We start from the raw sequence: 24,716 nt of genomic DNA, 5'->3' as shown, positions 1-24,716 counted from the left end.
ACGTAAATGACTAAATGTAGTAGGCTACATACTGTAAACACAGCTAATACATTTATGGAGACAAATGAAAGTATTCAGCAAATGAAATACAGTAGATTGTTTCAATCATGGACTGCCGTAAATGTGTACAAAAAAAGTACTGATATAGTGCATATGTAGTAGGCTACATTTTACTGTACTGGAGACAGTAGAGTAAAGAGGGAGAATGAGAGGGGGAGCCCGTGGAGGAAGAGTGGTAGGGAGAGGGAGAGGAAGAATAAGGCCAAATTTACAGTATCTAATTAAATTGGAACAACATTGGTTGACCATGTTGGGAACCATGAGGCAACATTGAGAACAGAGAGTTCAGCCCAACCTCAGCAGATATACTGTTGCAACAGTAACAACAATTTGGACATTTCGACAAGAGCACAGGTGAAAACTACTATTATCTACTGTCTACAGTACAGTACAGTAAAATATAGCCTACTATATGCACTACATCAGTAAAAAAAAAAAAAACATTTATGGCAGTCCATGATTGAAATAATGTACTGTATTTAATTTGCTGTATGCTTTCTTTTGTCTCCACAAATGCATTTGCTGTGTTTACACTATGTAGCCTATTACAGTATTTGATTTGAAATATGTTCTGATCTTCTAGACAAAATGCAACCTTTATGTTGACAATGTGAAGAAATACAGTACATATTTTCATCATTGTGAAGTACTGGTCTTGTGTGTTGTGTTTGGTCAACATATTCGTGTAGTTTACGTACTCTACTGTTACAATATCTCTTGACAAAATCAAGCAGGTTATATCATTAGAAAAGAATAGTTAGTGTTTTTAATTGTGCACAATTGTGTGTAACTGGTTCAAACAGAGTCACATTTTATGAACCATGTGTGTGGCATACGGTGACATCATTGGATTTTATACATGATTGTATAGTTTTGAACGAAGTGTTTCATTTTGCAAAAGATCGAAGGTGTTCTGCTACTTGTGTGTCTAGTTGTGTGAATCGTGTGTTGTATTTGACAAAGTGAGCCCTGTTTTCAAAATTGTGCTTAGGGTAAGCAATCGGAAAAAATGGTAAGCAATCGATATTTTTTTCATATTACCACTGAGCTGTATGTGTTTGTGTGTGTGATGTCGTATATGTATGTTTTTTATGTGCGTGTGTGCTTCTGTTTGTGCGTATGTGTGGGGCATGTCGGTGTGTGTGTGTTTTCCATCCCTGCCCAGCCATCCAGAACGGAGTGTGTCTCGAAATGAGGCAGGCGGGCAAAGCTGTGTTGTTGCCAGGGCGGAATTGTTGTTGGCAGGGTAGTTGCTGCTTGGCAAGAGTGATATGTCTGTGTGTGTGTGTCCGTGTGTGTGTGTGTATGCGTGTGTGTGTGTTTAGGTATGTGTTTGTTATGGAGGATAAAAGAGAGATAGAGAGAGTTTGAGTTGGGAGAGAGGGGAACAACAGACCGGTTGTTTATGGGTTTGGGGTGTGCGTATAAATTGGTGGCCATCAGTCGGAGAGGAAAAGAGCAAAACAAGAGACACGGCTGCTCCTTAGTCTCTCACTGTCTGACTCGTCTACATAAGGAGGGATGAGACGGGAGCTGACAGACGAATACTGTCTGTCCCTGCTCATCAGAGGAGAGTGAGCGAGAGCGAGGGAGACAGAGAGAGAGAGAGAGAGAGCGAGAGAGAGAGAGAGAGAGAGAGAGAGAGAGAGAGGGATGAGATAGACAGGGTGGAGACAGAAAAAGGAGAGAGAGAGAGAGAGTGGAGAGAGTGGAGAGAGGAAGGGGAGAGAGAGAGAGAGAGAGAGAGAGAGAGAGAGAGAGAGAGAGAGAGAGAGAGAGAGAGAGAGAGAGAGAGAGAGAGAGTGGAGAGAGGAAGGGGAGAGAAATAGAGAGAGAGAGAGAGAGAGAGAGACAGAGAGAGAGAGAGAGAGAGAGAGAGAGAGAGAGAGAGAGAGAGAGAGAGAGATAGATGAACAGCTAGATAGATAGACAGATAGATAGATAAATAGAGAGAGATAGAGAGAGAGGAAAGAGAGAGAGAAGGAAGAGAGAGAGAGATACATTTTATTTTAATATACTGTAAGAAACAGTGTGCCAGTGTGATCTCGCCCTCGGCTGGATCCTCTGAGATTAGCACCTAGCCAGCCCAGATAACAGGAACTGACCACAACAGCGACAGGAAGTCAGCTATGCAGGAAGTCAGACTGTTGACAGTTTTTTTCAACTGCTTACAATTATTTATTTTTTACTTGTCCTCTTTTTTTTTTAACTTTACACAAGTCCAAGAATTGCGCACACAAAATGCAAAATGCCTCGCATCTCTTGCAAAATGAAGCACTGCATTCAAAATATCACAAACACGTTTCAAAAGCAAACATTTGTCTTACATTGCCAACACCTTTGCCATAATATTACATTTTTGGATATATCATATACACACAGTTATTCCAAACCTAAAACTCTTCTTTCATGAGCTCCTATGTACATTTCTGTAATAGCAGAGATGTTGAAAAATTCATGGTAAACACGAAAACAAGATTGAAACCAAACTTTTTTTTACTGTAAGCATTTGTGGTTGTGAATACAGTATTACACAGTACGAAAGAAAGAGTGTAGTAGGACAAAAACCAAACCCTTTTTTTTCAAAAGGTGATTACGGAATGGTGTGTGTGTGCCATGAACTGTAGCATACAGTAATATATACTATTTTCTACAATATTGTCAGAATGTCTTCTCTCACAGTCACTGTACTGTTGCACAGTATGATACAGTAATCCACCAGACTGACCAATCATGCAGTGCACTGCAGTCAATGGATGCATGGGTGCTAAAATATGTTTGTGTATAGTATACCGTGTGTTGTGCTGAAACAGCTATTATGTGTACATTACATTAGAACATGTGTACATTACAGTAGATTGTTACATACCTTTTATCATTTCTACAGTAAAGGTTGAAATTATACCCACTCAAATTAGGCTATTTATAGGCCTATTCTAAAGCCATGATTGGTTGGTGTTGAGTAAGGCAATGAGTGTTTGCACATGTGAGAAATATCAGATCAAATCCTTACTTGTCACACCATTTCTGAAACCTGACACTCAAACACCAGAACCACACATCAAATCTGCAAAACCATATGCACATTTTTGGCCTTTGACACACGGTATACTATACACAAACATATATTTTAGCACCCATGCATCCATTGACTGCAGTGCACTGCATGATTGGTCACAGTCTGGTGGATTACTGTATCATACTGTGCAACAGTACAGTGACTGTAAGAAGACATTGTGACAATATTGTAGAAAATAGTATATATTACTGTATGCTACAGTTCATGGCTCACACACACACACCATTCTGTAATCACCTTTTTCAAAATTAGGTTTGGTTTATGTCCTACTACACTCTTTCGTACTGTGTAATACTGTATTCACAACCACAAATGCTTACAGTAAAAAAATTTTTGGTTTCAATCTTGTTTTCGTGTTTACCGTGAATTTGGAATCATCTCTGCCATTTACTTTCAATCTTGTACAGAAATGTACATAGGAGCTCATGAAAGAAGAGCTTTAGGTTTTGAATAACTGTATGTATATGTTATATCCAAAAATGTAATATAATGGTAAAAGTGTTTGCAACATGAGACAAATGTTTGCTTTTGAGACGTGTTTGTGATATTTTGAATGCAGTGCTTCATTTTGCAAGAGAAGCGAGGCATTTTGCATTTTGTGTGTGCAGTTGTTGGATTTATGTGTTAAGTTTTGAAAAAAAGAGGATAAGTAAAAAAAATGTGTGTAAGCAGTTGAAAAAAACTGTAAGCCGAAAATATTACATGTATGGGACTCTCTGGATGATCTGGCCGCCATTATTGCCGGTCGCGCAGTATTCACATACCCCTTGGTTTCAAGTAAGCTCCTGAAAACACTTGGTTTTAAGGGGTGTATACCCCTTCGTCTTAGCCCTACCCCTCGATCAAAAAGAGTATTGGGACACCACTTACTCTCACGTGAACACACAAAACTAAGGGGTAGGGATAATACAGAGTATTGGGATTTGGCCTTAGCGTGGCATTTTGATTGGTTGTGTTTGAAAAAGGAAATCAAGATTCTTCCTGTTAGAATGTTGTGTGTTAGGTGGAGAATTGTGTGTTGTGTTTGGCAAAAAGTGTTTTATGAAATTAAAAACGGAGTCAAAGGCCAAAAATGTGCGTAGGGTTTTGCAGATTTGATGTGTGGTTCTGGTGTTTGAGTGTCAGGTTTCAGAAATTGTGTGACAAGTAAGGATTTTGTGCGTAAGCAATTGAAAAAAACTGTAAGGTGCAGAGCTAACTCAGGCTTACAGATCTAACATCATTAGGTTCACACACTAGTCATATCAGTTGAACGTGTTGTTGCTGTGTCAGCCCCAAATCCTGCCCTCTATACCACTCTGTAGGATGTACCCTAACAGTGTGTGTATTTGTGTGTTTTTGTGTGTGGGTCTCCGGTTCATGCGTGTGTGGGTGTGTATCTCCATGCATGCCTTTGTGTGTGTATGTGTTTACTTGTGTGTGTGCCTGTCCGTCCACATGTGTGTGTTTACATATGTGTGTGCCTGCAGGCTATGGCATCGGAACAGCCCAGGGCTCCCCCCTCACCAGGAACGTGTCGGAGTTTGTGAGTCGCTACAAGTCAGACGGTTTCATGGACATGCTACATGACAAGTGGTACAAGGTGGTGCCCTGTGGAAAACGTGTGTTCGCCGTCACCGAGGTGAGTGAGTGTGTGTGTGTGTGTGTGTGTGTGTGTGTGTGTGTGTGTGTGTGTGTGTGTGTGTGTGTGTGTGTGTGTGTGTGTGTTGGTGGAAGGCGTGTGTGTGGAGAAAAAAAGGTGCATGTGTGTCAGTGTGTTGGAGGAAGGTGTGTGTGTGTGTATGCATGTGTGTGCGTTTAGGAGACGATGTGTATCCGGTAGACGGTGTGTGTGTGTATTTAGGTGTGTGTGTGTGAGGTAGTGAAAGTAGGCCTGTATCTAAGCCTCCCATTGGGACACAGAGGAACAGTCAGGTCTCGCTGCCTGCTATACACATCCCAATATGCAGCCTATGGCTACAGGCTTAGACTGTTTATGTGTGTGTGTGTGTGTGTGTTTATATTTCACTTTGCTTTCGTCTTCCCTTGCAGCAAACTTGCGTCAGTGTTTTGAGTGTAACATGGGAGCATGTTATGAGAGCTTCTCATTCCTCGTGGCTTTTTAGGGTGTCTGTGCTTGTCTCGAGTGTTTCTATATCTGTCTGCATCACCGTTTCACCCCACCACGGTTTGGGAAGAAAAGAGAAGCTTCTGTTCCCCTTCCCCAGAACACCTTCCCTCACAGCTTCCAACGGGAATACAAACTGTCAAAATGAACTTGAAATGCAAGCAGAGAGGGAACCTTACCAGCTTGAACCCAGATGTCAGACAACATCTGCCACAACCAGCTAGGTTTCCTGCGTTCAAAGAGGAGCCTCTCCTAGGTTCTGGGCGAGCGGGGTTGAACTTCCAAGCGGTGCCACGGGGAAGAGGGAGGGCTCCCGCAGCGAGAGGAAAAGAGGTCACCGTTTTCCCAGATGAACGTGTTGAATCAGCAGGAGCGCGATTGCCGCGAGGGGCAGTGGAGAAAGGGTTGTGAGGGGTCGTGATGGAAGGAGCAGGGCTCCTGTCTCTCTCCTGGCACTTCAAAGGCAGATGTGCCCAGATAGGAAGGGGCTGCCGTCACGAACGAGAGACAAATGAGCCGCGGTTTAATCGTTTCTCACTCTGCCCACTCTGGTTCCTCTTGATGTGTTTCACCTCCCCCACTCTGTTTCTCTTTATCTTTCTCTCTCCCCTCATCCCACTCGCTTTCTCTGGCTTTTTCTTTCTCTCTCTCTTTCTCTCTCTTTCCCTTTTTCGACCTCTCTCTTTCTCTCTTCCTCCCCTCCGCCACCCAGACTCTACAGATGGGGATCCAGCATTTCTCGGGCCTGTTTGTGTTGCTGTGTGTGGGCGTGGGCGGGGCCTTGCTCACCTTGGCAGGTGAACACACCTTCTATCACCTGGTTCTGCCCCGACTCCGACGCACACACACTCTACAGTACTGGTTACACACCAGCCAGGTGAGCTAACACACACACATTTGTTTACACACCCACACACACATATCTAACCACACCTAAACACAGACACCAGGCAGGGCCTCAGCAGAGGCGTTGTTAGAGATAAAGCTCTACTGGGGCACAGGCACCGACTCAAATCCCTTTTTGTTTTCCTCCAAGCTTGCTGCACACAAAATGTGTGCGACACAATGCACTATAGAAACTCCCCTTGTTAACCCACTATACGACAGCGGAGGGACGTAAATTTGATATCAGCTTTGGCAGGGATATCAATAGTTAATGTGAGCACATGCCCATTTCTTCGCATTAATATTGAGCGAAAATACAAAAAAATTATATGTATGTAATATTGTTGTTATTATGTTTGAGTCTAAATAAAATGATCGGTAGGCCTATTATTTAGAAAGGTCTTTAGTTTCTGAAGTTTTTTTTTAGCCCACCTCAATTCTGACTTGCCGACACCTGGACTTCTGTGTGAGCGCTGCAGTGGCTATTACAGCAAGCACAGAAGAACGCCTGGATATGGAATTCTGTGGGCATGCGTCAGTTTGTGTTTTCGGTTCAACTGCTTTGATTTTACAAGCATTGATTGGGATACTGCATTTCTTTTTTCCGGGATTATCAATGTAAATGAATGCACTGACTAATAAAGTAAATTGTTAAAACTTACATTTGAGATTTTACTGGGGCACAGCTAATTTATACTGGGGCACACGCCCCAGTAAAAAGGGTCTAACAAAGCCCCTGGGCACTAGCATAATGGAAAGTTGCTCATCCATTCAGACATGGTGTAGTGGCGTCCTCTGCTGTTCACATTGTGTCATTACAGGACTGACTAACAGCAGCATCAAATGTATACTGTAGCTGTTCCAGTAGCAACTGTATTTAGTATGGTGTACAGTCAGTATAATAGTGGATAAACTACTGTGCTGAGTGCTAAAAATCATACTCAAATCATAATCATACTACAACACTGACCACTGACTTTACTAATCACTGTACTAACAGTTAGTACAGTGATTAGTAAAGTTAGTGGTCAGTGTTGTAGTATGTATGGTTAGGGGTCAGTATAGTCGTGTAGTTAGTTCACGCTTGTTGTGTTTGTAGTGGTAGGTGTCTCATATGTGGCTCCTTCTGCAGAAGATCCACCGAGCTCTAAACACCACCTATGAGGATGTGGGGAAGGAGCTGAGTGGTATAGACCAGAGGTATCCCCTCACACACACCTCACACGCACCTCACACACTTCACACACACCTCACACATAGCTCACACACACACAGGAGAAAGTTCAATTGATTAGTCAATAACATAGGTATACAGTACATCCCATTCTCCTCCACACGCCTCACAACTCTCACCTAACATACACTTCACACACTTCTAGAGCTATCTCATCTCCTTCTGGGGGAACTGAACCGTAAACTGACCCGAGCTGTTTGTGATTCTCTTTCTCTACTCCCCCCCTGCCTTTCCTCCTTCCTTTTCTCTCCTTCCCCTTCTGGTGTTCACTTGACCTCCCTTTCATCCCCCTCTCTCCGACCCTATGTCTCCCCTTCACATCTCCACCCCTTCACTCCTCTCCATCCTCTCTGATCCCCCCCCCTCTATCTACCATACTCTCTCCTCCTCCCCTTTTCTCCCCCCCCCCCTTCTCCAACCAGCCCGTCCCCCTGTCTCTCTGACAGCTGCACCCTCCACAGGAAACAGCAGCCCCCTCCCCCCCCATCTCCCACCCCACCCCTGCCTGCCCTCCCTCCTTGCGGAGACACACCCCGCGCCCCCTCCCCCTCCCAGGAGCCTAAGGAGAGCAAGCATGTGCACTTTGACCTGGAGACCCTCCATAGCTACCGTCTCCGCACGCACACAGCCTCCGTGCGGGGCCGGCCTGGGATGGTGGGCCGGCCGGGCCTGGGGCTGGGGGGCCTGGGCCTGGGGGGCCTGGGAGGTCTGGCCTCTCCTCGGGTTAGCCTCCAAGCTAACGGCGGACCTGCCTCGGCCCTGCCCTCCCCAGGCTTGGTGCTCTCTGCCGTGGGGAATCGCGCCGCCCAGGCCTGCCTGTGGGAGGGGGAGCTCCAGGAACTCCAAGGGAGGATTGAGATCTTCCGGACCCAACTGAGAGAAGCCCTGGCCAGGAGGGCGGAGATCCAGACCAGCCTGGAGAGAGAGAAGAGCACCCAGGGAAGGAGAGAAACCAGTCTGGAGAGAGAGAGGGACAGGGAGAGACCACTACAAACAGGGAACACTCTGGAGAGAGGAAGTGTCAGCCAATCGAAAGCCCTGGAGAGAGACAGGACCAGCCAATTGCAAACCCTGAACAATCAACAAACAGGGAGACTCAACCAATGGGGTGTTTTGATTGGTATTGAGCGTGGGAGAAACAACCAATTGAACACCATCAACAGCTTGGATAGGGGACGAGCCAACCAATCACGTACCGTCAATAGATTGACAGGGGAAAAGATAATCCACTCACGTACCTCCACTAGCCTGGAGAGAGGCTGGGTCAACCAATCAGCAGCTGTTAACAGCACAGAGAAAGGGAGAACTGTCCAATCACGTTCCACCACCAGCCTTGACAGACAGAAGGCTAACCTATCACGTGCACTGAACAGCCAAGAAAGGGCGGGAGCCAACCAATCGAACGCCGGACAAGAGCTTTCAGATCCTTTATGAGAGAGACTGAGGATTCAAACGGACATGAGTGTGGTCTAGGGTGGATCCTTTAGATGGACATGACAAAATCTCCACATCTATGATCAACGCTTTAGAATCTCATTATAGCCAATCGGAGGATTGGTGGAAGGGGCTCGCTGTGGGTATGACTTTTCAAGAGTTTATGGGAAGATATCGTTCAGAGAGACTTCCAAAAATATTTGCTGTACACACATAGGACTCGACACTACAGCTGTGACCTTCAAGACCCTAGTTTCCTGTCGGGGTGTGTGTGTGACCATAGCCCAGCTGTCTGGCTCAGAGGCCTGGCTCCCAGTGTAAATTAGAGCATTTCAACTTTGCTGTGGTGTTAACTGGTTGTGTTCGCTCGCCATGGTGTCTGTAGGATATACCTGTGTGGTGGTTTGTGAGAAGGTCCTGCGTGCCTTCAGATATTTACAACCAAATTATTATATTTGAATTTCACCCCCCCCCCCTCCTCCTGCTCCTCTACTATAAAATGGTATATAGATATTATGGGATTTTATCATGTTGTTCATTCACATCTTTTGAAATAAACATTTATATGCTGTTTAACCTGCACCAACTTAAAACATTCATTTGTATCATGCGTCTTGTTTGGTATATGGAATACTTGAACTGGATATACAGTAATACAGTGAGAGCAATGCTATATTCATGTAGTAAGCAACTTCTGTTGTAGCTCCTGGTTTACTAACACCAGTGAGGCCACACGGGGGCGCTAGAGTCCTCTTCTTAATGATCTGTCAGATAAGAGGATGTAGAAAGCTACAGGCTCGTGGACCTACACCAGGTCATATTGGATCACTTTTAACTTGAAACTGCTGTCAGTAATGTGGGTGTGCTTGATTTGGCTCAACCACAGCAATGAATCTGATGGAGAGTACTGTAAAGGGAGTACTGTAAAGGGAGTATGGTAAAGGGAGTACTGTAAAAGGAGTACTGTAAAGGGAGCACTGTAAAGGGAGTATGGTAAAGGGAGTATGGTAAAGGGAGTACTGTAAAGGGAGCACTGTAAAGGGAGTACTGTAAAGGGAGTATGGTAAAGGGAGCACTGTAAAGGGAGTATGGTAAAGGGAGTATGGTAAAGGGAGCACTGTAAAGGGAGTACTGTAAAGGGAGTATGGTAAAGGGAGTACTGTAAAGGGAGTACTGTAAAGGGAGTACTGTAAAAGGAGTACTGTAAAGGGAGTACTGTAAAGGGAGTACTGTAAAGGGAGTACTGTAAAGGGAGCACTGTAAAGGGAGTATGGTAAAGGGAGTACTGTAAAGGGAGTATGGTAAAGGGAGTACTGTAAAGGGAGTACTGTAAAGGGAGTACTGTAAAAGGAGTACTGTAAAGGGAGTACTGTAAAGGGAGCACTGTAAAGGGAGTATGGTAAAGGGAGTACTGTAAAGGGAGTATGGTAAAGGGAGTACTGTAAAAGGAGTACTGTAAAGGGAGTACTGTAAAGGGAGTACTGTAAAGGGAGCACTGTAAAGGGAGCACTGTAAAGCAAATCAAACTGGTTATTTTTTCCATTCGTGTAAGTGATCGCAGCAATGGGCCTTGGTGGTAATCCGACAGCCAGAACACGCTGATGAACACAGAGGAAGGGAGAAGAGAGAGAACGTCATTCTAGTTTCACCATGTCACACTCGCCTGAAGACTCATGTCAGCCGTCTGGCCACTGAGTCTGGGGAATGTGCGAGCGTGCGTGAGGGACAGTCGAGTCTTTATTTAGGGACTTCTTCACCGAGCAACTGGAACCTAACATTGCTCAAACGCACGCTCTCTCTCTCTCTCTAAGAGAGAGGTGAAGGAATCTATGTGTTTGTGTCCCTGCTGTGACCTCAAGAGTGCACGAAGTCCCGAGGACGACACTGTGATCCAGTCCGTCTGTCTTTCTCATCGCCAGTCTTGTATACTGCTTGTAGTCATAAAATAAACAGCAGACTCTTTGTCTAGCAGTCAGCGAGAGCAGACGGACTGCGGAGAACAGCCTCGGAAAGAAAAATCTATCAGAACCCAATCTTCGCGCGTGTGTGTTTGTGAGCTTGCGCGCAGGCATGTGTGTGCCCATGCAAGTGTGTATGCATGTGCGTGCGTGAGTGAACATGGAGAGGGCCTGGGTCTGGAGATTCACCCGGGTAATTGGGTCAGCTGTGCGAACAGTCAGGTGGCATTTTAATCAAGCCCAGAAACCAATCGATCCCTCAGGCATTCAATTATCGTTCACGGGGTTAGGAGTTAGAGGTAAGATTAGACGACTGTTATAAGTCCCTGTTCTAGTACTGTTTAGTAAGAACCCTGGTCCCTGTTCTAGTAATGTTATGTAAGGACTAGGATTCCTGTTCTAGTACTGCTCTCTGTAAGAACTATGGTTCCTGTCCTAGCACCGTGAAGTGCTAGTGAACTGTAGATGTTCTATTCTGTAGTAATTGTAGTCTCTGTTCCAGTACTGTTCCAGTGGCAGAACTAAGGGGTGGCAAGGGGTGGCAGCTGCCACCCCAATAAAAAAAATACTGCCACCCCAATCTTTTTTTTCTTTTTTTTATGCATTTAGCAGACCCTTTTATCCAAAGCGACTTCCAAGAGAGAGCTTTACAAAAATGAATAGGTCACTGATCATAACAACGAGATAGCCCCAAGCATTGTGGGTAGCCAAAACATGAAGCATACGTACATTGTGAAAAAAAAGCCCAAAGGGAAGAACCATAAGAACATGTAGTGAAACAAGTTACAATTAAACAACATGAACCTCAATCTTCCCATGGAAAATATTATTTGTACATTACAGAACATTTCAATAAATAATATTAATGTTACTGTTTAATTTACACTACAATGTTATAGCCTAATCATTTACCATAGGGAGTACTGTACCCCCCTACTTTGGATTTTGATTTGCCTCCAGGAGGCCACCCAACAACTTCCTTCTGCCACCCCATTGCCACCCCGAATGAACATCTCTAGATCCGCCCCTGTACTGTTCTGTAAGAATAATGGTCCCCTGCTTTTATACACTTCTGTACAAACCATAGTCCCTATTCTAGTACTGTTCTATATAAACCCTAGTCACTGTTCTAGTACTGTCCTATACGTGTTCTGTAAGGACTGTAGACCCCTGCTGTAGTACTGTTCTGTAAGAACTAAAGACCCCATCTGGTCATGTTCTGTAGAACCCTGGTCCCTCTTGTAGAAGTGCTCTGTAAGGAACCACTGCACTGTGTTGTGTGTGGCCCTCCTCTCCTCCTCCAGTTTCCAGGGGCTCAGAGGGTCACTTCTCTGCTGGGCCCAGACACTGTATCAAAGGAATACACGGGGAGAGAGGTCGTGGATCCAAACAAGACTGTGTGTGTGTGTGTGTGTGCATGTGCATTTACCGGATGGGAAATCCATGCAGACTTGCAGACAGGCTCCAGTGTGAGTGATGAGTTTATTAGCTCCTGTGCAGCTGTGACCATGCACTGGGGTATTGAGAGAGGGGGGGGGGGGGGGGGGGAGTACCCTAGAGGCCGTCGGAGGGTTCCCTGGCAACCAATGACAGAACCTTCAATGGAGTGGCCCCATTCATCTAATTCTGCCACAGAAAGAGAGAGAGAGAGAGAGAGAGAGAGAGAGAGAGAGAGAGAGATGAGTGAAACAGGAGGGAGAACGACAGAGAGAGGCAGACATAGAGAAAGAGAGAGGGAGAGGAGAGGGGGGAGATGAAGAGAGTGGAAGGGGAGCAGGGAGAAATTGAGGGGGGTTATAATTTCCTGGCTGTTGCACCTCTCCTTTTCTCCCCTCTCCTGGGGAGAAGAGAGAGAGAGAGAGAGAGAGAGAGAGAGAGAGAGAGAGAGAGAGAGAGAGAGAGAGAGAGAGAGAGAGAGCGAGAGAGAGAGAGAGAGAGAGAGAGTGAGGAGGAGTGGGGCTAAATGTGCATTTTGCTGCTTTAAGCTCCATATAAAGAATTCATAACCGTGGGAGCCAAGGTTCTGCAAAGGATACACACAGTCAATTACATATATGCTCTCTCTCTCTTGCAGTCACATCCACACATACAGCGAAGCAGTGGATTGCGTGCATGTCAATCGTGGAGCAGCGAGTCAAAATATGTGTCAATGCGCGTGTGAGTGCATGTGCGTTAACTCAAGAGTCGCGCGCGCTTCACGAATCCTCCAAGGATGTGCATGGCGGCACCGAGAGGCGCGTGGTCAGGCACCTGCCCCACCCTGCTTTTTTCGTTACTAGAACCTTGGCACATACACATTTAAATATAAAATCAAGTCGGGGGCTGGACTAGACTACCAACGCTTCCAGGACCAATGTTTCTATCCAGGGACGTTCCCTGAAAAGCCGCCACCTCTGGTCCACAAGCAGCAGGGTATTGGCTACCCACACACATCCGAAATTCAGCCCTTTGTCTCGGTCAGCTCCGTGGTGCTACCCCTGGATCAGGAATTCAGTGTGCGTGTGTGTGTGTGTGTGTGTGTGTGTGTGAGAGAGAGTGTGTGTGTGCGTCCGTGTGTGTGAAGAACAGACTGTCTCCTCCCCCATAAACACACACTCTCTCCTCCCCCTGTCTCCCCCCGCCCCCGCGCGCCCCCCAATGCCTTTGTGTGCGCGAAACTGACTGCATTCCCGACACCGCGTGACGGATGCCTTAGTGAGAAACCCGTTTATTTCTTCAACCTTACTGAGAACCGGTAGAACTGAAGGGGGAGGAACCGGTGGACGCACGTGAAAGCCAGACTCACCGGTCATTTTTACTCACTCTCGCCTAAAAGGAGAAATAGCAGGGAAATCAGTCAGCTGTCGAAAATTGGACTTTTCACTATCTGCAACCGTCGCTGTGTTCCATCCGCATACCCCCATCTTTCTCAAAATCAGTCTGTCTGTTGGTTGGTTTGTGTGTCTCCCTCGCCCACTTACCGCCGCGGTAATTTCCGCACCTGTATCGGTATTGAGGGGTCTGGAATTGTGGCGTTTTCGCCGGGAAACAACTGACTTGAGATGGATTAACGGTTCAGCGCCAAACTGGAGCAACACACACGACCGCGCCGGGGGGGAAGGGGGCGAAGGGACTCGGTGAATTCACGCACCCCGCGGGACAGAGGTGAGTACCCCCCTTGGCCTGCTTTAGTCCCCCTCCCCGCCCCCCCCCAACACTGAGATAAAGAGAGGGGAGGAGAAGTACCACAGAGAAGCCGCATCACGGAGCCTGGTCTGGCGTTCTCTGGGTTCCATGCCCTCGGACCGTGGTGGAGGTTTAGACATAAATATGCCATATGTTGCATTGGGGGGGTTTCCACGGCGGACCATATGTCTGCTGCTTTCCGCAGTGCTCGTTCAGGACCACGCACATCGTGGACAGCGCCGTAGTCCCTAGCACCCAGGCTGTGCCGTATAACCCTGCAGATAAGCACGAGGGGAGGATGTATCGGGCTGGAGTGTATGTGAGGTTTTCTGGAAAGCGAGAAGCAGCAGGAATGTGTTTATTCGTTAGCAGTCTCCATGCAACGCCCACGCCGGGCTGTAGGTGTGCGGGGGCAGGTTCGCTTCTCGGCCGCTGGCCGTTCTGTTCTCTATGCTTTCTGACAGATTGTTTCTGTCTTAGTGCAGGCTTGTTAGACCCCCCACCCCCCCAGTCCCCGTCCTCAACACACACACACACATGCATGCACACAAAACACAGAGACCCCCTGAGGACAAATGCTGTTGAGCTAGATAAACAAGCCCCTCTCAACTGCAAGAAGGGCTCATTGTGCGTGTGTTTGCGTGTGTGATGGGGGCCACGCATGTGTGTGTGCAGGCAGAGGGGATCCGCTGATCCCGTCTGCCTGCGGAATCTCTGTTGTGTCTCTGGTGTACAATCACAGTAGTTCTTGTCCCTGAGTCAGAGGGGCTGAATCCTTGCTAAGCTGCTTTCCCCCATTCTGGAATCTCTCCCACGTCTCTCCTCTTTTCGCCTTTCCTCTCCTCCCCTCTCCGGGCCCCTTCTTCCCCCCCCCCCCTCCTCTCTTCTACTCTCCCACTCCTCTCCTCCCCTCTCCTCTCATCCTCTCCTCCCCTCTCCAGTCCTCTTGTCTTTTTCCCCCATCCACACCTTCCCGTCTCAGGTCCTCTTCATCTTCCGTTTCCTTTCCTCTCTACCCCTCCGTTTCCCCTCCCTATTCTCTCCTCCCTCCCTCCCTCCATTCCGTTCCCTATGCCATCAGGGTTTTCTCTGATAGATCTCTATCTGCGGTGGAAATTGGAAATGTTGAAAACTCTTTGATTTGTCGGCTTATGTTGCTCTCCCTGCTACTCTCCCTCTCTCTCTCTCTCTCTCTCTCTCTCTCTCTCTCTCTCTCTCTCTCTCTCTCTCTCTCTCTCTCTCTCTCAGTCTGTCTCTGTGTCTCTCTCTCTCACTTACCCTCCATGTCGCTCTCCCCCCTCTCTTCCTTCCTATCCCTCTTTTTCTCCCAGTCTCCCATCCTTTCTCTCTCTCCCACACACACACCCTCAGGGTCGCCCCTTATCTCAGTGAACAAGGCGAGAGGGAAGCAGAGAGGAAGAGAAAGGGACAGTTAGAGAGGGAGACGTGAATATTCAGCACGCACGGCTTCACACCGCGTGTGAAGCTGTGTGTGTGTGTGTGTGTCCACATCACACCAACTCCCCTGCCATCTCAGGTGTGTTCCAGTTCCTTCAGTCACATCCGTGTCTCTTCCTGGTTTGTCTCTCTCCAGCCTGTGATTGGCCTCAGCCTAAGATGATGTCACCCAAACACAAGGCAAAGAAGAAACCACCCAAAGACAGCATGACGCTGCTACCCTGCTTCTACTTTGTAGAGGTGTGTGTGTGTGTGTGTGTGTGTGAGAGTTTGTGTGTGTTTGTGAGAGTGTGTGTGTGCATGTGCATGTGTGTATGTTTTTGAGAGTTTGTGTACATGTGTGTGTGTGTGTGTCTATCTTTGTCAAAGTTTCTGTGTGATTTTTTTTAAACTAAGATTTAGTGGTACTGCCATGTGAAGGTTCTCACTTTAATGAATGTGTGTGTGTGTGTGTTTGTATATAATGTGTGTGTAGCTCCCCATAGTTTTGTCATCTCTAGTGTCGCTGTATTTCCTGGAGCTGACGGACGTGTTGTCCCCGGCAATGGTGGGGTTCCGTTGCCATGACCGCGACCTCTCCATGCCCTACGTGGAGACGGGAGATGAGCTGATTCCTCTACTGATGCTGCTGAGCCTGGCCTTCGCTGGGCCCGCCGCCTCGGTGGGTCTCACACACACACACACGCACACACACTCACACACACACTCACATTCACACTCACACATAAGCATACACACATACACACACGCACCTACACACACACTCACACATACGCTCACACACACATACACACTTACACCCTCACACACACATACTCACCTACACACACATATACTCACACACACATGCACACACACACATACACACACATACTCACAAATGCACAAACTGGAAAGGCTTGGTGCCACTGTACATTTTATGGGAGGATTGAAGACTGAGAAATACAAGTATGCTTTGACATCACAAGAAGCTGTCAAATCCTGCTGGGATAACTGCAGAGTTGAGTTTTATGCCGTATGGAACACACCAAATACTACTGTAAGATTTTGTGAAATTCATTTTTCAATGATTCAACGTTTCACTCAAATTGTTAAGCTGGTCAATTTGCAAATTTGACCAATTTCATTTGCAATGAAAACATTTGTAGCCCTGTTAAAGATAAAAAAGCAAAATAGAAGTATCTAGTTACTAGAGCCTTTGGGCACTACTGTATGTATGTACAGACATACATGTACACTTGCACACGCAAATACACATGCATAAGCACACACACTTTCTGTTTATGTATATGCAAACATACATACACACTTGCATGATACACAATAAGCACACATTCACATTATGCATGGACAAATGCATACACAGACACACACATACAGGAACACAGCAACACACATGCATATACAAGCATGCACTCTTGCACGCAAATACGAATGCATGCACACATACGCATGCACAGACGTGTGCCCAAGGACACACACTCACGCTGCACACAAACACACACACACGGCTGAAGGCACTCACTCAGATGCACGCATCAAGTACACTCACAGATCAATGCACAGCAATAAACACACACCTGACATAGAGCAACACACACTGATCACTCCAACACATTCAGTCTCTGATCAATAAGCACTAATCAATCTATATCAGGAGAGCAGACAGCAACACACACACCTCTCATTAATCAACCTGATTACATGACCTCATCAATACCCCCTCAGAGCATCTCTTCACCACGCCTAGACCCCCCTCTCTTACATTTACATTTAGTCATTTAGCAGACGCTCTTATCCAGAGCGACTTACAGTAAGTACAGGGACATTCCCCCGAGGAAAGTAGGGTGAAGTGCCTTGCCCAAGGACACAACGTCAATTTGCACGACCAGGAATCGAACTGGCAACCTTCGGATTACTAGCCCGATTCTCTAACCGCTCAGCCACCTGACTCTTCCTCTTCCTTCCTCAACGCTCACACTTAGTGTCGTTCTCCTTCCACTCTCTCTCTCGCTCTCTCTTACGTCTTTCTCTTTCCCTCTCTTCCTTGCCCATCCGTACCCCCACCCATCTCTTTTTCTCACTGTGTCTTCCCATCCTTCCTCCTCCTCCTCCTCATCTCTCCTTGTCCATCCCTCTCATCCCCCTCCCTCATCTCTCTCCATCTCCATCCCGAACTCCCTACCTACTCTCTTCCCCTCTCTGCCCCCTCCCTCGCTCCCTCCCTCCCTCTCTGTAGATCATGATAGGGGAGGGGCTGATGTACTGCATGCAGTCCAGACTGAAGCTCCGCCCCAAAACAGAGAGCAGCATCAACGCGGGCGGCTGCAACTTCAACTCTTTCCTGCGACGAACCGTTCGCTTTGTGGGTACGTTCTGACTTTTGACGGCTTCTAGGTGTCAAATCACGACAACAAGTCTTGAATTGTGTGATTTAAAAAAAATCCTGTTTAAATGGAGATAAGTAAATGTTTGATCTGTGGATGTCCACAAACTGTCCGGTTGGTTCCCCTGCTTGTATCCCTGGTTGTGGGTAGCTGTGCCTCGCAACCTTTCATCTCTTACCTCTCATCTTTCACTGTCATTCTGCCCTCCCCTCTCTCTCTCTCTCTCTCTCTCCCCCTCTATCTCTCTCTCTGTCCCTCTCTCCTCCCCCGGGTGTCCCAGGTGTTCATGTGTTCGGTCTCCTGGCAACGGCCCTGGTGACAGATGTGATCCAGTTGGCTACTGGTTACCACGCCCCTTTCTTCCTCACCGTCTGCCAGCCCAATTACACGGCACCGGGAGTGTCATGTGACCAGAACACTTACATCACCCAGGACATCTGCTCTGGGAAGGACCAGTACGCCATCATGTCCGCCAGGTAAGACACACACACACACACACACTCACACTAACAATCAATCACATCCTCACACATGCACACACAAACACACACATACATTCACACACACACACACACATCCACTCTCAAACTCATACACACTAAGATTCACGCACATTCACAAACCTAATTGGATTGTTTGCTATTGGCAAATATGAAATGTGAATATGTTGTTATTAATATGAAAACATCACAGCATATGGGTATCACAGGTGTTTTAATGTGATATAAGAGCACATTAATATGGTAGATTATGGCTTAATGGCGGCCCCAACAGGGATAATCTGATTGGCAGACAGTGTGATATAGCGACACAACCTAGGTCTTACTGACAGATTCGATTTGTGATTCAGTCTGCTATGACAACAGCCCCAGTGTGCCTCCACATGAGTCAGCCGTGTTTGAACTTGTGAACACACACACAAACACACGCACACTTGCACGCACACTCGCACAAATACAGACGCAAGCATACACACGCACAAATATACATGCACGCACGCGTTCACACACACTCGCACACACACAGCTCAACTGCGTTTCATCTGATCTCCTTGTGCTCATTAATATTCACTTCAAGGACATTCGCTCTCCTTGACTTTCACAGATACATAGATAGATCATCATTAGACTGTAAAACATAAACAACTGAGACCAAAATAAACTATTTATGAGAGAAGACGTGTGACTTTAGTTCTTAACTTCCGGGAACAGACTTTCACAGAGATCACAAGCTAAGACACAGTCTCTGTGCTGGTTCTCTAACTTCACAGCTAAAGTCAAACCTTTTTTTTCCCCTTCTCCTCTCTTTCTCTTTCTTCCACTCTCTATCTCCCACCAGGAAAACGTTCCCATCCCAGCATGCAACACTCTCTGGCTTCGCTGCTGTGTATATTTCCGTAAGAACTTCTTGTGTCCTGCTTGTGTGTTTACAGTTGTGTTTTATTTGTGTTGAGTTCTCACTATTAGTTTGTGTGCAGCCAGTAAAGTTAGTGTGCAGCCAGTAAAGGAGCTAGTGAACTGGTACCTACTTAGTTTGGAGATGGTTACCTGTAGTTAGCTAGTAGCTAGATAGCTGGTCACTAGATATCGGGTAGCTAGTTAGCTGGCAGCTAGTGAGCCAGTAGCCAGTTGAGGAGAAGAGGAGCTGGTCTTCTCGTTGTTAGAGCTAGATGATGCTGTCCAAGTGTCACACACATTCTGTATGCATACTGACATTCCCCACTATAGGCAGCTATAGGCTAGCCGCTAGAGTATAACAGCTATGGTCTGGAATATAACAGCTATATACTAGAGTATAACAGCTATAGGCTGGATAATTACACTGTAGGCTAGAGTTTAACAGCTGTAGGCTAGAGTATAACAGCTATAGGCTAGAGTATAACAGTGTTTGAGCCGACTACCCATGATTCTTTGTGCTTGTGCAGAATCAAACTTGTCATGGACAAACAAGGCACCAGAGGAGGCTAAATGATGCATTACAGTGGATGGTCTTGGCAGTCAATCTGACTATAAAGTGAATATGTCTAGAAATGCATACAGTATAAGTATGTGCAGTCACATTTCATCGGGTTACTGTAAAGACATTATGAACAAATCCTGCGATGAAATGTTTATACCATCATTCACATGTTTTGTTTGTCTTAAGGAGAGACGAGTTTCATGTATTCAGTTCATTCTGCAGCATGTCCCGCCAATCTCATGAAATCCAAGTTTCCTTCACTGTGATGACGTGGTTGTCCATTAACCCGGAAGCGCTTGCCCTCGGGCATCTTCCCTTCATAAAGACAAAAACAATGTCTCGGTGTCCCACTCTACTCGCCCGTCTAAACTCTCTCTGTTTCCTGTCAACCCCTATGTTGGGTCTCTCAGGATGCAGACTCATTTGAACTCAAGTCATCCCCATAGCTGTCTATCTTTTTTTTTCTCCTGTATTCCAGTTTCCCATGTGTTTGATTGTGTGTTCTAACTGCGGACCGTGGTTGGGTGCGTGTGTGTCTGTGGGTGTATCTGCGCGTGTCTGCGTGTGTGTGTGTGTGTGTCTGCAGATGTACTTCAACGCCAGTATCAGTGGCAGCACTAAGCTGTTGAAGCCGTTGCTGGTGTTTGGCTTCTGTATGGCTGCTGCCCTGTCGGGCCTCACCCAGATCACCCAGCACCGCAGTCACCCTATAGACGTATACGTGGGCTACGTCATAGGAGCAGGCATCGGAGTCTACCTGGTAAGTGTGTTTATTTTGTGTGCGTGTTGTTCACGTTTACCTGTTTGTATGTGTGCTCGTGTGTATGTGTTTCCATGCGTTTCGCGAGTGTGTGACATGTCAGCGTGTGTGTTGTTTGTGTAGGTGTGTGTTAGTACGGTATATGCGTGTGTGCTAGTATACAGGATGTGTGTGTGTGTGTACTGTTCATGTCTGTGGGTATGTTAGCACACCGTCGGTGTGTGTTAGTTTGACACAGTCTCAATTGATTTGAATCGCAGATTGTGTCGCTGCGACAAAACAGACGAGCTGTCTCTCGTTACGTAACGCCCCCTCTGCTCCTCTCCTCCTCGAATCCCTCGGTCCTCTGAGAGCCACTACAGAGCCCCTCTTTACATGAGCTTTTAGGGAACATGCTATATATAACTTTTTCTATTACAGTGAGAGAATGAATGAATAATACCATAAGCTTTCCGTAGATGAATTTCTGATTTTTTTGGGGGAAAACCTGTCTCTGCAATTTCTCACAGCTCCCCCTCTTTGTCTTTTTCACCTCCCTTTTTTGGAGGGGAGAATGTTTTCTTCGCTCCTTAGATTAGAAAGGTTCTTGGAGAGAAAGCTGCCAGAAAAGGAATTCACCTCAGACTGATACAGGAAGCACACTGGGTCTTTCCTCTCTGGGGATTTGGAAACGTTAACTTTCATGGTCTGCTGGTTTCTTTAATATAATGGGTTGCCCTTCTCTCCCCATCAACCTCATCCTCCCTGTCTTCTCAAAAATTATACTCCCTTCTTCTTACTCCCCCTTCTTCTCCCCCTCCCTCTCTTTCCCTCCCTCTCTTCCTTCTCCCTCTCTCTCCCTCCCTCCCTCCCCTCCTCTTCCTTCTCTCTCACCCCCCTTAACTCCCCCCCCCCCTCCCCCAGGCTCTGTACGCAGTGGGGAACTTCAAGGCGTCGGAGGAGGACTGCCCCTCCCAGCCGTCGCGGGCGTCGTCCGGCCAGCAGAAGGACCCCCTGCGCCTGCTGACCCAGCGCAGCCACGACTCCCTCTACAGGAAGAACGGCCGCTCGTCCGAGAGCCGCGAGGAGCTGGGCGCGGCGCTGGGCGGCTCGGGGGGCCGCAGCAAGGCGCGGCGCGAGAAGGCCTCCCTGGCGTCCCTGAAGCGCGCGAGCGCCGACGTGGAGCTGCTGGCGCCCCGCGGGCCCATGGGGAAGGAGACCATGGTGACGTTCAGCAACACCCTGCCCCGGGTGGCCAACGGCAACAGCCCTGCCTCCCCCTCGGAGGAGCCGGCCACCCAGCGTCACATGACCTTCCACGTGCCGTTCGACCCCCAGAGGTCACGGCAGCTGGTGTCGGAGTGGAAACAGCGCTCGCTGGAGCTCCGCAGCCAGAGCCTGAGGGACCAGGACGACGAGGATGAGGAGGGGTTGGAGGGGGGGGGGGCCCGGGGAGGGGAGCCAGGAAGGGGCGGGGGGCGGGGTGGAGGGGGAGCAGGGCATGCCCTCGTCCCTCTACCCCACCGTCCAAGCCAGCAGGGGCCAGGCGGTTGCCACGCCGACGGTGGGCGGGACCCGGGTGGTGGTGGCCCCTCCCCTCGTCCACATCCCCGAAGAGGCTTCCCGACCCCCGCCGGTCTCTCCGAAGAGCGCTAAGACCAGAGCCAAGTGGTTGTCGCTCACCGAGGGGGGAGGGCCCCGGGAGGGAGGGCCCAGAGAGGGGCCTATCGCCGTGACCACCCCACGGGTGCCGACCACCCTCCCGAGTCAGCTGCCCAATCAGCCTCGAGTGATGCAGGTAGAGACCCGGAAGTATTTCTCTCACGTTTGTTTCGTTCCAGGACAAATAGAGACGTGATTGGTTGTTGCTTCTTCCCGCAGGTGATCGCCATGTCCAAGCAGTCCGGCCACGGACCAATCACGTCCTCGGCCAAGACCTCGGAGACCGCCTCTTCCTGTGGGGGCGGGTCCTCTAACGGGTCAGAATCTCCGTATTACCGGATCCCCTCCGACCGGGACAGCTGCAGTGGCAGCAACCCCGGCAGCATTACCGGCAGCGTTACCGGGAGCGGCAGCATTGTCACCATTGACGCCCATGCCCCGCACCACCCGGTGGTGCGCGTGTCGGCCAGTAACGGTAAGCCCTGGGAGTGGCGGAACACGGTGAGCGGGAGCATGATGAGCGGCGACTCCCAGGACCACCAGAGGGGGGCACTGCAGCGGCAGGACAACATCAGCCGAGAATACCGGGAGTACCGGACCCTGTCATCCATCAAGACCGACTCCCTCTGCTCCTCCTCCTCGCCCAGCGAGGGCGACCACGCCCAGCTCCCCCCGCCGCCTCACCCGTCCTCCCCGTTGCCCCCCTCTCTCCACCACATCTCCTCCTCCCCCCTCCCTCCCCCGCCCCACCCGTCCCCCCTCCCTCCCCCGCCGCACCCCTCCTCCTCCCCGCTGCCCCCTCCGCCGCACCCCAACTCCTCCCACCTCCCTCCGCCGCCCCACCCAGACCTCCTGTTGGACAGCCACTCCCACGCCCTCTCCCGCGCCTCCACCCTGCCCCGCCGGCCCCCTGCCTCGGTCCACAGTCACGCAGAGCAGGAACACTACTACAAGACCATGCAAAGCGAGCGGAGGTTGTAACCACGACGATGACCAACAACACATCATTCTCATAAACCGCCCGATAAGACAAAACCAGACAGAAACACGGACAGAGATACCCAGCAGGCAGTGCAAAACCAGTTGAATGATAAGAGTTTCTAACAGTGGGGACGCTAAATGGTCAACAGTCGGGCAGCCATTTTTTTTTTATGTATAGTGTTGGGGGAGGGAGGGAGTTGTACATTGCCATGAGAGGTGAAGATGCAAGTGCACAAGTTGCATCTTGTTCACTTGCACAAGATGCAACTTGGGGGGGGGTGGGTGGTGGGATGAGAATGAGAGGAACCAGGCAGTGATAGAAGGTGTACATACTGTAGAGATGTTTATACGGCCAGCAGACAGAGGTCCCTGGGATGTGTCTGTGCTCCCACACGCACACAACACACACATGCACGCAACACAACCTCTCCGATCTCCCTTCGACTGTGGCCTTTTCCTGCACCTCAGTGGACCTGGCGACAACTGAACTGGGAAGGAAAAGAAGAAGGGAAGGGGATAAAAAAGATGAAATGAGGGAAAGAGGGAGAGATAAAAAAAAAAAAGGGGAGTTGAGGGAGAAACTAACGACTTGAGCACCTGGGCTCGGCACCTCCTCCTCTGCGTCTGGGAGATGCCAAAACTGAGATGAAAGGAGGAGCGTGACAGAGGACGGAGGGAGCATTGGGAACAACTCCCAGATCATCGCGGGTTCCCTTTCCCTTTCCCACCACAGACACTGGGCCTCCAGGACTGACTGAGGGGCTGACAGGCTGTCCTGAATGGGAGATTGGGCCATCGAGGAGGGTCTGGGGACCAGTGGAGGTAACAGCTCCACTGAGCTCTCCAACTCTGCTTCAACTCTCAGCTCCTCTGGCAGAGGAGGCAGAACGCTGGAACTCTCGGAACACATTTACATTTAGTCATTTAGCAGACGCTCTTATCCAGAGCGACTTACAGTAAGTACAGGGACATTCCCCCCGAAGCAAGTAGGGTGAAGTGCCTTGCCCAAGGACACAACGTCATTTGGCGCGGCCGGGAATCGAACTGGCAACCTTCAGATTACTAGCCCGACTCCCTCACCGCTCAGCCATCTGACTCCCTACGCCAGGAACATGCCAGGAACACGCCATAAGCACGCCGCGAAACATGGTCAAGGAAACGTCCGTAGTGTGTGTGTGTGTGTGTGAATGTTGGAGATCACGATTTCTAAAGGACGAAGAAGGAGTGGGGGAGGGGCAGAGAGTACTGGGAGGGGGCACAGTGGGTGGCTTTGCGTGACCGCCTTTGAGTGGATTACCGTTGTAAACACCGGAGGATGGGGTAGGGAGGGAGGGGGGCGTGGAGGGGGTGGGGGCAGGGGAGGGGGTGAGGGGGTTGAGGGGTTAGACTCGAGGGACGCTGTCTGGCGTCACACACACGGCCTGAGAGGAGATCTGCCAGACAGAACCGGCCTAAGAGGGAACCTGCCAGACAGAACCGGCCTGAGAGGGAACCTGCCAGACAGAACCGGCCTGAGAGGGAACCTGCCAGACAGAACCGGCCTGAGAGGGAACCTGCACAGAGGAGTTGATGGTGGGGTTTACCAAACCCTGATGCAACCTTCTCCTC

General features: G+C 48.7%; 2 protein-coding genes across 2 annotated transcripts in view; both read left to right on the top strand.

Annotated features, from left to right (window-relative positions):
* The window catches only part of grin3ba (glutamate receptor, ionotropic, N-methyl-D-aspartate 3Ba), a 56,116-nt gene extending 47,317 nt beyond the window's left edge, over nucleotides 1-8,799 (top strand). The window contains 4 exon segments of the mRNA XM_067243391.1: nucleotides 4,609-4,760; nucleotides 5,959-6,123; nucleotides 7,264-7,331; nucleotides 7,788-8,799. Of these exon segments, the coding sequence (XP_067099492.1) occupies nucleotides 4,609-4,760; nucleotides 5,959-6,123; nucleotides 7,264-7,331; nucleotides 7,788-8,799 (1,397 nt within the window).
* Nucleotides 8,800-15,539: 6,740 nt separating this feature from the next.
* Nucleotides 15,540-23,108, top strand: plppr3a (phospholipid phosphatase related 3a). Its single transcript, XM_067243527.1, has 9 exons — nucleotides 15,540-15,620; nucleotides 15,856-16,041; nucleotides 17,620-17,749; nucleotides 18,048-18,243; nucleotides 19,106-19,163; nucleotides 20,313-20,486; nucleotides 21,390-21,895; nucleotides 21,927-22,263; nucleotides 22,347-23,108. The coding sequence occupies exons 1-9, from the start codon at nucleotides 15,540-15,542 to the stop codon at nucleotides 23,106-23,108; spliced, it is 2,430 nt and encodes an 809-aa protein (XP_067099628.1).
* The last annotated feature ends 1,608 nt before the right edge of the window (nucleotides 23,109-24,716 follow it).

This window comes from Osmerus mordax, chromosome 9 (genome assembly GCF_038355195.1).
Source record: "Osmerus mordax isolate fOsmMor3 chromosome 9, fOsmMor3.pri, whole genome shotgun sequence".
Taxonomy (NCBI): Eukaryota; Metazoa; Chordata; class Actinopteri; order Osmeriformes; family Osmeridae; genus Osmerus; species Osmerus mordax.
The sequence above is the reverse complement of the archived record's forward strand: the minus strand, read 5'-3'. Positions and strand labels throughout refer to the sequence as shown.

What these genes read in the sequence shown, in the direction of transcription:
- plppr3a (XM_067243527.1), top strand. Translation starts at nt 15,540, where the DNA reads ATGATGTCACCCAAACACAAGGCAAAGAAGAAACCACCCAAAGACAGC. An exon ending in CCTGCTTCTACTTTGTAGAG is followed by an intron (nt 15,621 to 15,855) that starts GTGTGTGTGTGT and finishes ATGTGTGTGTAG; the next exon opens with CTCCCCATAGTTTTGTCATC. An exon ending in CAGGCATCGGAGTCTACCTG is followed by an intron (nt 20,487 to 21,389) that starts GTAAGTGTGTTT and finishes CCCCTCCCCCAG; the next exon opens with GCTCTGTACGCAGTGGGGAA.